Source organism: Paramormyrops kingsleyae, chromosome 2 (assembly GCF_048594095.1).
Source record: "Paramormyrops kingsleyae isolate MSU_618 chromosome 2, PKINGS_0.4, whole genome shotgun sequence".
NCBI lineage: Eukaryota > Metazoa > Chordata > Actinopteri > Osteoglossiformes > Mormyridae > Paramormyrops > Paramormyrops kingsleyae.
Window position 1 is genome coordinate 20,528,519 of NC_132798.1, and position 16,131 is coordinate 20,544,649.

General features: G+C 45.6%; 1 protein-coding gene across 1 annotated transcript in view; it reads right to left on the reverse strand.

Moving 5' to 3' along the window:
- The window catches only part of LOC111858670 (neural proliferation differentiation and control protein 1), a 41,086-nt gene that overhangs the window by 5,147 nt on the left and 19,808 nt on the right, over positions 1–16,131 (reverse strand). Inside the window, exons 3-4 of the mRNA XM_023840624.2 lie at positions 1,562–1,651; positions 324–473 (exon numbers count right to left, since the gene is read on the reverse strand). Coding sequence (XP_023696392.1) covers positions 324–473; positions 1,562–1,651 — 240 coding nt within the window. The remainder of the gene's footprint in view (positions 1–323; positions 474–1,561; positions 1,652–16,131) is intronic.

Genomic DNA, 16,131 nt, shown 5'->3' on the forward strand with positions numbered 1-16,131 from the left:
CTCAGGACAGGAATTAGTGTCGCGCTGTTTGGCTGATAACCAGACTCAGGGCAGAATGGCTTCTAAAATCTCTGCAAGATCTCTGTCATGAGTCGCTTATTTTGTTTATCCAAAGAGACTTTCAATTTTATCCATTTATTGAGTGAGAATAGAGTATTTCTGATGAAGAACCTAGTTTGAGGCAGCTACAGAAGGACCACACTTGGCACTTGAACATGTAACCTGCAGATTACGAAAATGTGATGTTAGACGCTACTCTGCTGGTCACACAGAACATACCAACTGTGTACTTCTGTTGAATTTCACAAAGGCTGCAAACCTACCAGTCAGAACTTTGTTCTTTGAAGGGTATGTAGCAGCCACAGGCTCCCTCCAAATTGGGGGGGTCTGGCTGGGGGAGGTTGGCTGGGGATCCACCCCGGGATGGGCGGAAGGCACAGGGGTGGTGTTACTCTGCTTACGTTTCTCTGGTTCTGGTGTCAGAGGAGAGAAGCAGATGAGGAAGGAACAAAAATAAATCAATGATTAGATCTGTATCACTCTGCCCATGTTATTTAAGAAGCCCTGGACTAAAAGATCACACAGGTATTTTGGGATAAGACTATGTAGAACTTTAAATGAGCAACAGTTTGCACCCATTGTGGGATTCAACAGGAAGCCAATGCAAGGTTCCCTGGTTCTGCTTAGCTTAGGGATTTGAGTTAGTTTTGCTTGTTCAAGCTTGACTGGACTGTTCTTTCATTCACTACCTCAGTGTCCTGCAATCTGTCTACTGAAAGTCTGACCCTATTTGGACCTTCATCCTTGGTTGAATCAACTCAACCATCTCACATTTCTAACATATATATCTAACATCAGTGGCAGAATATTGAGATAAGTCTAGCACAGAGCAAAGGTCTGATAGGCAGAAGACCTTGCATGGAGTGTGACTGAGGCTTGAAGAGTACCCAGCTTCCCATGTCAGTATTCCTTAATTAAGGTTCGATTTTTACAATTCTGTCCCCTATCCATACAATATGGTGTTATCCTCTCTGAACCATCATTAACTGCTACAAACACACCAGTCACCCTCATTTAAGTATTTATGCAACTTTAGCAGCGTTAAACGATTCGCTAACAGGAGATGCTGGACCGTTGAAAATCATTCTACCTTTGTATGCTTGCTTTCATTTTTGTCATTAAATAGTTATTACTCTCTGCAAAGAGGACCCTGGATGTATTTCAACAACAACATGACTCATAAAATGCATCTTGGCATGTGATTTCTGGGTGTGGCAAATTTTCATGATATTTAGCATAGTGAGCTATGTTTAACTAAAGAAGAGGTCTTCTTTTTTGGTGTGGCTCCCAGGGTCGATGGCATGGTCATTGTTGAGCCTCTGAGCTAGGCTCCTAACCCTCAATTTCCCCAGGGACTGGCTGGCTTTGCTTTCTCCATTGTACACCCTGTTTAATTGAAGCGCTCGCTATAAAATATATAAATGCTTTAGCAAAGAACAAAAGAAGTTGACAGTTATGTCACTATGACTACTCACAACATAATGACTGTGGGCAGTCTTACCTGACTGTCTGACCTGTGACCTCTGTTTGGCGATGATGGAGGACAGGAAATCAATCTCCTCATCAAGTTCGGGGTGACTGGTCACCTTAGCTGAAAAATGAGAGATGAAATCAACTGACATTGATTGATAAGCAAATTGTACAGCATTTCATAATAGATGAAATACACTTGCAGTTTATGTAGTTTGACAGCGCAGATGACTTTTAAGTTAAAACAGTTGAAACAGACAGTGCGCCCCCCCCCCCCCCCCAGGAAATGAAAAAAAGACACCGCTGTTGACGACACAGGCAGTTTCTGGACTAGGACTAGCTTCTCCATGGCAACTGGGGCCTCATGGTGTGTGTGTGGCCAGGGGAGGATCTATGGAGAAACCTTCTCCCCCACATCCCTCTCCACGTCCTCAGAATGACAGTCAGACATGAGAATGCAAACATACGGGGTGGCATCTTCAGACTCACGTAGTGAATTCTCAGTGTCAGATACGGAGCAGGGCTGGAAAGTCACCACTGGTAGACATGTCAGGATTGGTCCCTGTCTTGCCTGTTCTGTATCTCATTTCTCGATTCGACCAGCAGGTCTCACTGGCCATCCTGTTTATTTGGTGCCCCTGTTGTTTTCCCCTCCCCCTTGGGTCACTGTGTGGCTAAATAGGCTAAGCAGGTGGTTCTGGCCCAAGCAACTCCTCTGTCATGGGTTCTCGGTTGGCTAGAGGCCAGCCTCACCTTGTTGGACATTTTGTGTTCTTGTGCTCTGAATTCTGTTGTGAATGTATTGTTAACCTCGTCGGCGATGCAGCGTATTTTTCATGTCTATTTCAGTTTATATCTCACTGAAATATTTATGTAGAATCATGAAAAAAAATGCTGACTAAATCCGTAATCTGTATTCTTTTCAAAACGTCCATTGTTAGAAGTATTAAAGTTTTTAAAATTAAGTTAAATCAGCGAAAAAGGTAAACCGTGTCACCTTTCTTAGTTTTACCTGCATCGGGGGCGTGTAGTACCGCTGTCACCCGAAGATCGCTATTCACATTCTAAATAGCCGCATTAGCGCGTATTCAAATCGCATTCGCATGGTAATTTGATGAACAACGCAACGATGAAACGTGATCCAGATACCTCCCCATCAGCGCCATAAAAGTGGGGGGGGATGTGGCCAGGTGTGAATGGCTCATGCATACACATGAGAGCTCCTACATATTCAATGAAAGGAGCCAGAAATAGTGACATGAGTTCGGTTTTTCTTATTTATTTATCCAACTGAATGTTGCAACTACACCATTTAGTCATCTTCATGTAGACTTTGGTGATCAGATATCTGGGATCAAAACAAACTGGCACCACTGTGTACTATGTACTTTTATAATGTTTCTGCAAGTGTTCCAAGCTGCATTTTGCAATTTCTATACTTTGATGTCAAATTACAAACTTAACATAAATCTGACATATTTACAATATACATTAAAATTAAGATGAGTGTAATGCCAAACCAAACATATAAGAAATAATTTATTTGCCATGAATTAAGTTTATGATATTTAAAGAAATGTGTGACCATGCCCCAGTCAAAGTATGTTCCCTACCCCTAGACCCCAGAAGGTTAAGATTCAAGATAAGATTCAAAGCATTTATTGTCATACAGTATGTACAGTAGAAAAGTGCATTTCTCCGTGCAATGAAATTCTTACTTTGCTGTCTACACAAAATGCAGAGGTACAATATAATAGAAAAAAATAGAAAAATAAATACTTTGAGTGTAATGTGCAAAAGAGCTTAATGCGCAAAAAATTACAGTATGAGGTAGTATGGTATGGTAGTATGGTAGTATGATGTCCATTATTCATACTCCTGTCGGCTGTTAAGGAGTCTGATGGCAGTGGGGAAGAAGGAATTGTTAAGTCGGGAGGTTCTAGATTTCACACTTCTGTCTTCCGTCCTGAGGGCAGAAGTGTGAACAGTTCGTGTTGGGGGTGTGTGGGGTCTTTGTGGATGGAGGCAATTCTCCTTTGGACTCTGCGGTGGTAGCTGCTCTGCAAAGAGGGCAGCAGAGTCCTGAAGATCTTCTCCGCAGTCTTCACCACTCTGCAGGTGTTTGCAGTCCATAGCTGTAGTGCTGCCATACCACGCGGTGATGCAGCTGGTCAGTGTGCTCTCCACAATGCAGCTGTATTAGTTGCTGAGGATCTTGGTTGACATACCAAACTTCCTCAGGAAGTACAGTCACCGTTGAGCCTTCTTCACCAGCTGTGTGGTGTTCAGTGACCAGGTGAGGTCCTCACTGATGTGGACGCCCAGGTACTTAAAGCCGCTGACAACACAACCCTGTGGGATGCCAGTTTGTGGTGATGGTCGGGTGCAGGCCGAGTGTGGTCAGTTTGTGGATGAGTTTGTGGAGGATGACCATGTTGAAGGCAGAGCTGTAGTCAACAAAGAGCATCCTGATGTAGTAGTCTTTGTTTTCCAGGTGGGAGAGGGAATAGTGAAGGGCAGCAGCGATGGCATCTGATGTGGACCTGTTGGGCTGGTAGGCATACTGCAGGGGGTCCACAGTATCTAGGATGTTGCTCTGGATGTGGGTCAGCACCACTCTCTCAAAACACTTTGCGATGATTGGAGTGAGTACTACTGGTCTGTAGTCATTCATGCAGGTGACTGTGCTTTTCTTTGGGAGGGGGACAATGGTTGTGGTCTTGAAGCTGGTGGGAACAGTGCTCTGGCTGAGGGAAAGGTTGAAGATTGAGGTGAGAACATCACCTTTTGTACCGTCCTGCAGGACGCTCTCAGATCTCTGGGGTCTATCGTTTCACAAGTTTGGTGACAAGGTTTGACTGTTTCAGTCTCTGCCTATAGGCCGGGTACATGAACAGAGTGTGGTCTGACTGTCCGAAGTGGGGGTGGGGTGCAGCCCTGTATGTGCCATGTATGTTGCTGTAAATGTGGTCCAAGGTGTTCTTAATTATCTGTTCATGTATCTCTGTTTTGATCCATGTTTTTTAGCTTTAGTTAACCCTGATTATATGTCTCTTGTCTTGTAGTGATGTTCCGTACCCATGTTTCTAGTATCTCTTAGTTTGAATCCTTAGTATTTGTTAATTACCCTCACCTGTTCCTTGTTGCCCCTAGTCTCTAGTGTTCGTGTGTAATTTGTAACAACCCACACCTGTCTTTCATCTGACCCTTGTTATCTGTGCATTTAAGTGACAGCTCTTATTCTGTTCCTCAGTGAGATATTTCCCTATGTCCAATCAATCATTGTTAATTATGATTCTGTCTTCCTGCCTTTGTTCTGACTTCACATGGTCCTTTTGCTTCAAGTACCATTTGTACTAATTCTGTAAAGTTTCCTTGTTATCTGTAAGCCATACCAGGATAAACTCGTAATGGCAGCCTCCTTAAAATCACCACATTGCTGTTACCCCCCCTTAAGCTCGAGCCTTAAGCAGAAGATGGCGGCCTGCTCCGTGCCCAGAAGCTCCTTTCATGCCAAGGCATTTCTGTGGCATAAACTGAAGAAGCAGCTAATTGAATTCAGTTTCTTGAAACGCCCAGACCCACGAAAGTGAAACCAAAAGCTAGACACAGTGCTGAACACACTATGGGAGGCAGGGGGTACGCTTACGTGCCAGTGAGCGTGCGAGAGTGTCGAAGCAACCAACCATCTGGCTGATTACAGGACGGCTGCTGAAACTTGCAATTACCCATCATCCCCTGCACCACGCACGCAGTGATTGTTTGTACACAAACAGAACGTGAGATGTACCGCAAGATCCTTCCTCCCCCAGCACATCTGCCATGAATTCATGGTGTAACTTCAGACTGGGATGCTCAAAGATCACAGCCCTACATCAATTACATCACAGCCCTACAGCATTGCACCGTTATACGGCGACATCATGCCCTGCAGCTCACTGGCACAGCAAAGTGATGCCGAACAACACAGCATAGCTTTATAGCCCTGTAACACAACGAAGCCCAGATGGAACACGACTTCCTACATGACCGGAAGTTGTGGTTAAACTCATGCTGAAGCACCATATATTTTTAAAGACACTTTCTTAAAAAAGTCGAGAGCTTGTCCATACAGGTGACCGAGGCCACAGGCAATAGAAAAGCTTTGGGTAAAGAGAAAAAAACACTCCTGTGACCCTTCCCTGTGATTATATCTGACACAGATGAAAGGTAGGCTGCACTTTGAAAACACTGATGAGAGGCAATGTCACCTTTCTGGCAGGGATGGAGCCTGAGTTGGTGTGCGAGGTTGAAAGATTCCGACTAGATATAGTCGGGCTCACCTCGAAGCACGGCTTGGGCTCTGGAACCAGTGTGCTCAAGGGGGGTTGGATCCTCTTCCACTCTGGAGTTGCTCACGGGGAGAGGCACCGAGCGGGGGTGGGCATACTTATTGCCCCCTGGCTGGGCACCTGTACATTGGGGTTTACCGCAGTGGATGAGAGGGTAGCCTCCCTTCGCCTTCGGGTGGGGGGATGGGTCCTGACTGTTGTTTGCGCTTATGCGCCAAATGGCAGTTCAGAATACCCACCCTTTTTGGAGTCCTTGGAAGGGGTGTTGGAGACCACTCCTCCTGGGGACTCTCTTGTTCTGCTGGGAGCCCAGGCATATAGTGAGGGTCTGCTGGGAACATCTGGCGGGATCCCCTGTCAGAAGGAGCTTCAACTCCTACCTCCGGCAGAACTTCACCCATGTCCCGGGGGAGGCGGGGGACATTGAGTTTGAATGGCCCATGTTCCGCGCCTCCATTGTGGAGGCGGCTGACCAGAGCTGAGGCCGTAAGGAGGCTGATGCCTGTCGCGGCTGCAATCCCCGAACCCGCTGGTGGACACCGCCGGTGAGGGATGCCGTCAAACTGAAAAAGGAGTCCTATCAGGCCTTTTTGGCCTGTGGAACTCCAGAGGCAGCTGATGAGTACCGGCGGGCCAATCGGAATGCGGATTCGGTGGTCGCTGAGGCAAAAATACGAGTATGGGAGGAGTTTGGCGAGGCCATGGAAAACAACTTCTGGACGGCTTCCAGGAGATTCTGGTCCACTATCCAGCAGCTTAGGGTGGGAAAGCAGTGTCAACACTGTTTATGGTGGGGATGGGGCGCTGCTGACCTCAGCTCGGGATGTTGTGGGTTGGTGGAAGGAATATTTCGAAGACCTCCTCAATCCCACCGACATGCCTTCCAATGAAGAAGCAGAGTCTGGGGAATTGGGGGTGGACTCCCCTATCTCTGGGGTGGAGGTCACTGAGGTGGTTAAAAAGCTCCTCAGTGGCTGGGCCCCAGGGATGGATGAGATCCGCCCGGAGTTCCTCAAGGCTCTGGATGTTGCAGGGCTGTCCTGGTTGACACACATCTGCTGCATCGCATGGACATTGGGGCAGTGCTTCTGGACTGGCAGACTGGGGTGGTGGTCCCCCTCTTCAAGAAGGGGGACCGGAGAGTGTGTTCCAAATATAGGGGGATCACACTCTTCAGCCTCCCTGGTAAGGTATACATGTGTTTTGTGGACTTGGAGAAGGCATTCGACCGTGTCCCTCGGGGAGTCCTGTGGGGAGTGCTCCGGGAGTATGGGGTGCCGGGCTTCCTTATAAGGGCTGTTCGGTCCCTGTATAACCGGTGTCAGAGCTTAGTTCCGTATTGCCGGCAGTAAGTCGGACTCGTTTCCGGTGAGGGTTGGACTCCGCCAGGGCTGCCCTTTGTCACCGATTCTGTTCATAACTTTTATGGACAGAGCTTTTCTAGGCGCAGCCAGGGCGTTGAGGGTGTCCGGTTTGGTGACCTCAGGATTAGGTCTCTGCTTTTTGCAGATGATGTGGTTCTGTTGGCTTCATTGGGCCGTGACCTTCGGCTCTCACTGGAGCAGTTCGCAGCCAAGTGTGAAGCGGTTGGGATGAAAATCAGCACCTCCAAATCCGAGACCATGGTCCTCAGCCGGAAAAGAGTGGAGTGCTTTCTCTGGGTCGGGGAGGGAGTCCTTCCCCAAGTGGAGGAGTTTAAGTATCTCAGGGTTTTGTTCATGAGTGAGGGAAGGATGGAGCGGGAGATCAACAGGCGGATCGGTGTGATGTCAGCAGTGATGCGGGCGCTGCATCGGTCTGTCATGGTGAAGAAGGAGCTGAGCCAAAAGGCAAAGCTCTCGATTTACCAGTCAATCTATGTTCCTACGGTCACCTATGGTCATGAGCTGTGGGTAGTGACTGAAAGAACAAGGTTGCGAATACAAGCGGCCGGAATGGGTTTCCTCCTGAGGGTGGCTGAGGTCTCTCTAGAGATAGGGTGAGGAGCTCGGTCATTCGGGAGAGACTCAGAGTAGAGCCATTGCTCCTCTACATCGAGAGGAGCCAGATCTGGTCAGAATGCCTCCTGGACGCCTCCCTGGTGAGGTGTTTCGGGCATGTCCCACTGGGAGGAGGCCCCGGGGAAGACCCAGGACAAGCTGGAGAGACTATCTCTCTTGGCTGGCCTGGGAACGCCTCGTGATTCCCCCGGATGTGCTGGACGAAGTGGCTGGGGAGAGGGAAGTCTGGGTTTCCCTGCTTAGACTGCTGCCACATCAACCCGATCCAGAAAAGCGGTAGGAGATGGATGGATGGATGGATGGATGAGAGGCAAATGTGGAATGAATCCTCACAATGACAGTTAAGACACCTGATACTGCCTTACACGGGGCGGCAGTCTTGTTCAAAAAGGGCCGCTGTGTGTGCAGGTTTCCACTGCAATTCCCTAATCAAATTACGAATTAAAGGACTGATTGGCTGAAGAGTCCTCACACCTGGGTTTGATCAAAGAACCTTAAAGTTATCCCAAAAATATCACAGTATCACCGTACAATTGTGAAATACTATTATTATTATTATTATTATTATTATTAATAATAATAATAATAATAATAATAATAATAATAATAATAATAATAATAATATCAGTTACAATGAGCCTGAAAGGAACTATTTGGTTGAATAAATGCTTCATTATATTTGAATCATGAAACACTTTTTTAAATAGAAGTATGTGTAAAAAGTCTCCCTTTGGAAATAAATTTAATAAATTAGAAACCTGTACAAAATATACATTATTAAACTAATAAAGCATGTCTGTGAAATAGACAACTTATCGAGATAAATATATATCAATATAAATATATTCTTTCCTACTACCTGGCAAAACTGCTGTTCATAATCAGAATCAGAATCAGCTTTATTGTCATTCAAACCACTTGAGATAAGATCATGATACTAGCAATGCGCCAAGGTGCAAGCACACCTGGCTTTGACAGGGAATGCAAGATGACACTGATTGGTTAATAGCATGTTACTCCCCAAACACACCATGACTAACTGCGAGACTAATGCTACGTTCACACCGCGAGCGTCAAAGACGCCAGCCGTCGCTCCCGCCGCCCTGAACGCGACGCTACCCAACGCCGGAGACGCTCTCTGACGTCATAGAGTGGGCGGGGACAAGGCCGCTCTGAATGCCAGGCTCTGAGAACTTGTGAGAACTTGAACTTGTGAGAAACGTGTAGCTTATATCTTTGCACCGACTCCTGATAGGACATAATTTGTCAAATAAATATTGTTGTGAGCCAGTTATTTGCATTCCCACTTAAAATCAAGCGTTCTGGAGGGAAAATGTTACCTATAAATAGTGTAGCGCTTCTTTTCAAATTTACCTTGGATCACAATGGATGATCGCCAAGTAGTTGCTTGTGCTTTATGTTTCTTAACATAAATAGTACTTAAAATGTTTCACGACAGTTCTACTAAAACACATAATTATGTTTTGACAAACACTAATGCTATAAATAGGTTTAACATTACCGACAATTTGCACTGTTTTCTCTGCTATGGCGCCAAAATTACTACTGATCTCTTTCCTTTTTCACAAAAAAATATATTATGCACTTCACCATCTCACCTGGAACACCGATTGTTTCGGACACTCTGGTCCATGCCTCATTTTTTTTTATTTATGTCCCTGTATGCAAACAGAGACACATCATATATAACTGGGTACCCGGCCACAGCAATAATAAGTCTCTCCTCCATTGTGCCTAGGAACGGTTGGGTCGGAACAAAAGTTTACACGCTTATGTTCTGCGGCGCTCTCTTTAACGGAGCACCTCTACATTCCCATTGGTTGCCGCCCAACCGCGTCACAGCTCATTACCATAAAGTTGACTGGATTCAACTTCTGTCTGACGCTCCCGCCGCTAAGATCGCGACGCGCCGCGCCGCGCCGCTCCTCGACGCCTCCCGACGCTCCCTCCCATAGAGAATGAATGACTTCCGGTCGCTTTGACGCTCTCGCCGCTCGCAGTGTGAACGTAGCATAAGGCTGTGTCTGAATTCCAGGGCTGGACCTTTCTAAAGCTGTATTCAAAGACCGCATGCATCACAGTGGCGCGACAAGGCTGTCCCACTTCGAGGGCTTCTACAAATGCAGAGGATCCACCTGATGGATCCTTTGCAGGCCAACATATCCCAAGATTCACTGTGTAGAGGTAAAGTGGGCGTGTCCCAGCTTGGTGAGAGGAGCAGTGCTTCGTGACTCAAGGGTAAGGGCGGGATCAGCTGGAGACAGCCAGATCATCCGATCTGACGATGCTTTCTGTTTGACCTTCAAAGAACGCCGTCTACGAAGGGTGCTTCTCTGCATGAGGAACCTCAACGCCGCCTGCTGTTGGCGCATTAATGTGCAGACATCACTGCTAAATTTGGCCATGAATGTTTAGAGGTGTGGATGAAGCTGCTGTGTGTGTGTGTGTGTGTGTGTGTGTGTTTCTGTGTGTGGATTATGTTTATATTACATTTTGGGGACCAAATGTCCCCCACAATGTAATAAAAACCTGTTATCTTGACATTGTGGGAACCATTTTTCAGGTCCCCACAAAGATCTGTGACTACAATCAAAAAACTAAAAATGCCAAAAGTCTCGTATTTTGTTTGGTTGCCTATGGTTAAGGTTAGGTAGGCTGGGTAGGGGCTAAGGTTGTCAAGATGGGATTAGAATTTTCCCCATAGAAATTAATGGAGAGTCCCCACAAAGATATACAAGCCTGTGTGTGTGTGTATGTGTGTATGTGTGTGTGTGTGTGTGTTTTCGAAGACACGATGGGCACGTGTTACATGGTCAGTGTACATGTCAGTGTATTTGCTGCAGTGCCATAGAGCTTGCTGCAGAGTGCCTGCCCCCCGCCTGCATGCGTGAGCGAGTAAGCAGCAGCAGCATGACTGTAATTGGAGTGGGCGGGCCGGTCAGCGTGCCCGTGATGCGGAGTGCGGGGGCAAGAGGGAACTCGGCTGGCCAGCCAGAGGCAGCACTCCTTCAGAGCTGCCAGTAACCAAGGCAACTGGGAGGAGGGGAGCCAGAGAGTCTACAAGCGACCATAAGCAGCGACCCAAAGCCAGAGTGCAAACAGCTGGGACGACAACACCCAAGGCCCGTTATGAATCTCTGCCAGTTTGAATCCCGTGGTTGGCTGAGTGATCATATCACCGGTGCCCCTTAAGAACAGCTTCAGTCTTACTTAAACCATGACCACAAAACCATCCGCTGTGCCAACCTTTCCTGCTGGTGCTGATCCAGATTTGAGCTGGATTCAGTTCGGCCTACACAACAGAGATGGCAGTGATCTGTCAAGAGGACAAGCTGAACATTAATAATGCTGCTGACTGGCCATTGAAGGTGTCACTCATTATTAAGCTTGGATCTGCTCTCCCACGCCTGTGAGATGTAGAAGCTATAGGTGGGCTATAATATATTTAGCGCTCAGGGTGGGGTTTGAACAGTCAGCAGGAATGTGACGTTACTTCCCCTTCCCCTCATAATTACACTATATGGCCAAAAGTATATAGACACCCTTTTAATTAGAGTAACCAATTGCTGACACAGGTGTTTAATTAACCAAACAAACACAATATCCTGCAACAAACATTCATAGCTGAATGAGCGGTTGTACAGAAGTTACTTTTCACTTGGCACTATCTTTGGATGCTACTGTATCTTTCTAACAAGTCCATTGGCCACATTTTTTTTTGTTGTTTTTTTTATAGCCACGTAGTTAATTTTTAGTAGTTTGTTAGGTGTTTGTGTTCTTTGTGTTTATTTTTGATAGTTTGGGTTTGTTGGAACTTTATTTTTTTTGTATTATTTTCGTAAATATTTTGTAACAAAAGAATCTTTTTTTGTCAAAAACCTCCCTGCGCTCTCAAGCCTGGCCTGCTCGGCAGGGGCGTTGTAGTGGGGAGAAAAAGGGGACTGAGTTACCAGGGCCCCATGTGGGGGGGGCTAAGGAATCTGGAATTTAATTTTCCTTTAAATATTAATATTATTCAAAGATCACAATAAATGTTGCTAACTAATGTAAATGTAATTTTTGTGGGAAAATAAATCGGTTGACGGATTGAATTGTGTCCTAGCTTACTGTGCCTGAGGACAAGCACCCTCACCCCTTGCGATGGTTTAGTCTTCACCGGGCTTTTTAACTAGGCGCATTTAATTTAGCGGTCATTCTGATGAAACAGCTAAATCCGTGCTGGAAGATTATGCCAAAAGAAAGCTAAATCCGGTTTTCAAAAAAGAAAAGAGAGGCAGGAAAGAAACAAAAAAAAAATGAGGGAAAGCAACTGCTTACAAACTTTTTTCCCAAGAAAGGTGAGCCCAAATGTGAAAGCAAATAGCCTACATTAATTGAACTGTGATTATTAAAAACTTCAATTCTACCGCGAAATTACACATAGCTTAACATGATGTACTCTAGATAAATCTAAATATTTTTTTTGTTTGCTTAACCCCCTGGGTTCCACGGCATTGTAGGCGATGCCGCGTATCTTTCTCGTCTATTTCAGTTTATATCTCGCTGAAATGTTTGTGTAGAATCATGGAAAAAACGCGGGCTAAATCTGTAATCTGTCTTCTTTTCAAAACGTCCATTGTCGAAGGTATTTAAAGTTTTTAAAATTAGATTAAATCGGCAAAAAGTAAACCATGTCACCTTTCTTTGTTTTACCTGCATGGGGGGCGTGTAGTACCGCCTTCGCTTGAAGATCGCTATTCACATTCTAAACAAACGCACTTCGGCGTATCCCAGTGGGCACTAACTGGGATATAAGTTTGTGTTTAGCTTTTTGCCCATTGCCCTTTTTTAATGAAAAACAAAACTTGACTCACTAGTCATTTATCTTTCATTATAAATAAAGTAGTTTGTCAATGTGGAAATCTGAAATGGCATTTTTCTTTTATGTAATAATAAAAAATAGGCTATTTGATAAAAAGCTGTTCTCTATAGCCAAATGCAAAAGTGTTAAATTCTCATGCAGGCCTATGATGTTAGGCTACCTTTGGTGACATTTCCTATCATAGCTATTAATCATTCTACAAATATAACCAAATTCCAGTGAAGTCGTGTGATTAGGCTGTTTTTTTTGGGGTGGAGGGGGGCATGGGCACTGTTTGTGCATAGGGCCCAGAATCTGGTGCTACGCCCCTGCTGCTCGGTCTCTCACACACGCAACTCCTGAGAAAGAGCTATCACTCATTTTACCTGAAATCTGCAGAAAGACAAGGTGCACTACTCCAAGATGCAAACCCCCTGGGGCCTCTACTCTGAGGGCATGAGGTCTGAGGCTCCAGGGAGACGCCAAGGCAGCGAGGAACTATAAAAAGGAGATCTGAAGACATAAGTTGTATCTGCTGCTCTGGCATGGTGGCCCCCTCACGATTTTATTTGATAAATAGCTAACCCTTCAATCATCCAATGCAAAAGAAGCTCCCAGGAGAATCATTAAGCGCAGTACAGTACCAGTAAAACGTCTGGACACACCTACTGAAAATCATTTCCTTTCAACAAGGACTCCAAAAAGTAAGAACACCTCAAGGTTATAAAACAAGTATTATGTTGTGAAGAAGAAAAGAGTGGGAGTGCTGTGACTGAAGACCTGGCCCCACGATCTCCTAACCTGAACCATATAGGGCTGGTTTGGGGTGATTTGGATTGCAGAGTAAGAGCAAAGTACCTAAATTGTGCCCAGAACTTGTGGAAACTCCTTCAGGAGTCTTGGAGAGGCATTCCAGGTGGCTACATCTGGAAGCTGCCCGAAAGAATGCCAAGAGTCTGCAACCCTGTCATCAAAGTAAAAGGGGCTTTTTGAAGAGTCTAAAATTTGAGAATATTTTGAGATGTTGAACAGTTCTCTAGGTCGTTACTTCAGCCTTTTATTTTACTATAAGGCGAATAGCCGCTAAAACAGAGACAAATGCATTAAAAGCAGGTGTGTCCAGACTTTTGACTCCTCCTGTATATATATGATGCAGTGTGTAGGGTGCAGCCTGTAATCAGAAGGGTGTCAGTTCAAATCCTGGGGCCAGCAGAGTGATCATATTACTGTGTGTTCCTGAGCGAGGCCCTTCACTGCAGTCTCTCCAGGAACGGGCTGACCCTGTTCTCTAAATTGTACATTACTTTGGATAAAAATGATTACTAAATAAATAAGTAAATGCGTTTGCAATTAGAATGCAGAGACCCAGCAGACTTGGTTCAGTGTTAGCTGTGAGCATCATCATAGCCCTTGATAAATGTCACTGGCTGTCACTACCAGGAGGAATGAACCACCATGGAGTAGAAACGGACTTGAGACCTTTTCTTGAGTCTTTGCTAAGATGTCTAAAGTGTACAAATGAATCATTCGACTGAAAGCTGATAATGTTATGCTACATAGGTCATTTGAGATAAAGGCAGTAAGACAAAAAACAAAAATCCAAAACAAGCGTAAGGTTCTCCGTCTGGGAAGCATGGGCAACGGTAAATGTCATCTTAGCGAAGCAGCACATGGCTCTAACAGAGGGGTGTCCAGGGAGCCTCACGTTTCACTGGCAGCCGACGGGCACGTGGAGGATGATTCTGGGCCACATGCCACCTGGTGCTGCCACCTCCGCGGGGCCTGGGCATTACTCACCCTCTGTCCCATCCCTCTGCAAGCAGGTGCTAATGCGGTCACATGCCTGGTATGACACCCGGCTCCTTTGGCCGGCAGGAGTCCGGGCCTTTTAAAGCGCCGTGTGCCACGTTGTGAGCAATGTGGGTGGACCCTCTGCTGCCTGAGGTCAGATGCGGAGCTAGACTTTTATTTTAGGGGGGGGCCAAAGGGTGAGCAAGTGTGTCTCAGAGGGGTCCGTATAAATATGATAAATGAAGGGAAAAAATATTTTTCTCGTACACACTCAATAAACAATGAGTTTGTAAATGTTTGTTGAATAAACACAACAAACATTTACAAAATCATAAGCACCAATCATAAAGACCAAGCCTAATCTAATTAATTAAATTAATGAATCTAGGCAGCTAATTAAACCCTCACAGTATAGTGAAGTTGATTCAAAGCTTTAATATGACATGCATAGCGTGCTTACATACACTAGAAAACTAATGACTGGTTCTCCATATATACAATTACCACACAGACTTCAAGCAAGGGCTAGCTTTGCTAAAATAATAAAACAACACTATAATTCAGCATGTGCACTAAAACATACATACGTACAAAGACGCTGTCTAAAAGACGATATATATCAACATGAGCAGGGCTAGTGGCTAATTTAAACGAGACATGGAGCAGACAGTGCACAGTGCTTTCATGCTGCTATTTCTTATGTACTGCAAGTGTGTGGCCACCTCTCATTAGGAAGGTAATACAGTGTAATATGTTATAAATACCTGCTTAACTCCTGCTGTTATCAATACCTCGGGTGTGTTTTGGATCATGTAGGAACGCGTGCCACTGCCAGAGCTTTTAGCCAGTGACATGTCAGTAAGCAGTGCGCACAGGGTACTGCTGCGTCGGGATGCCTTCAGGGCCACTGCCAGAGCTTTTAGCCAGTGACATGTCAGTAAGCAGCGCGCACAGGGTACTGCTGCGTCGGGATACATTCAGGGGCTCTCGGAAATTACAGTTTTCCGCTCAAATCTTTGCCCGATCTCCTCATTGGTATATTTTAATGTTTACCATTACCAGAGGGGTGGCACTGGGGGTGGCAAGGGCTCTGTTGGGGGTGGCAATTGCCACTGCTGCCACCCCATTGGCTCTGCCCCTGCCTGAGGTATGCAGTTAGCTTGAAGTCACACTGCTGTCAAAGCTATGGGGTAATACCTAGCTGCTACTACACTAATAGCTATGTCATGCTACTATAGCTAAGCCCATTATTTAGCGAGTCGGTATGTCACTCGTTCTGCTTGCATGTCAAAAAAGGCAGTGACAGGTCGCCGACTGATAGAGATGCATTTATGTTACATCTCACACTGATACAGCAATCCTGTTGTAATCTTGCATCTTTATTAAATGTCAGCTTGGGCTCATTAAAAATATATTCTTTCATCAAGTCGATCTCCTTTAACATTTAAGAAAGGTAGGGCTTCCTCTCCTCTGCGATGTTGTGCCTCAGTAATCACTGATCAGCACAGTGCCCGCAGCATTCACACCTCTGTTAGCACGAACGCCTGCTGGTGCACGCAGGGAGCTGCTGTTCAGGGCACCTCCGCAACATGATGAGCCTGATCGGATTTGTGTCGTG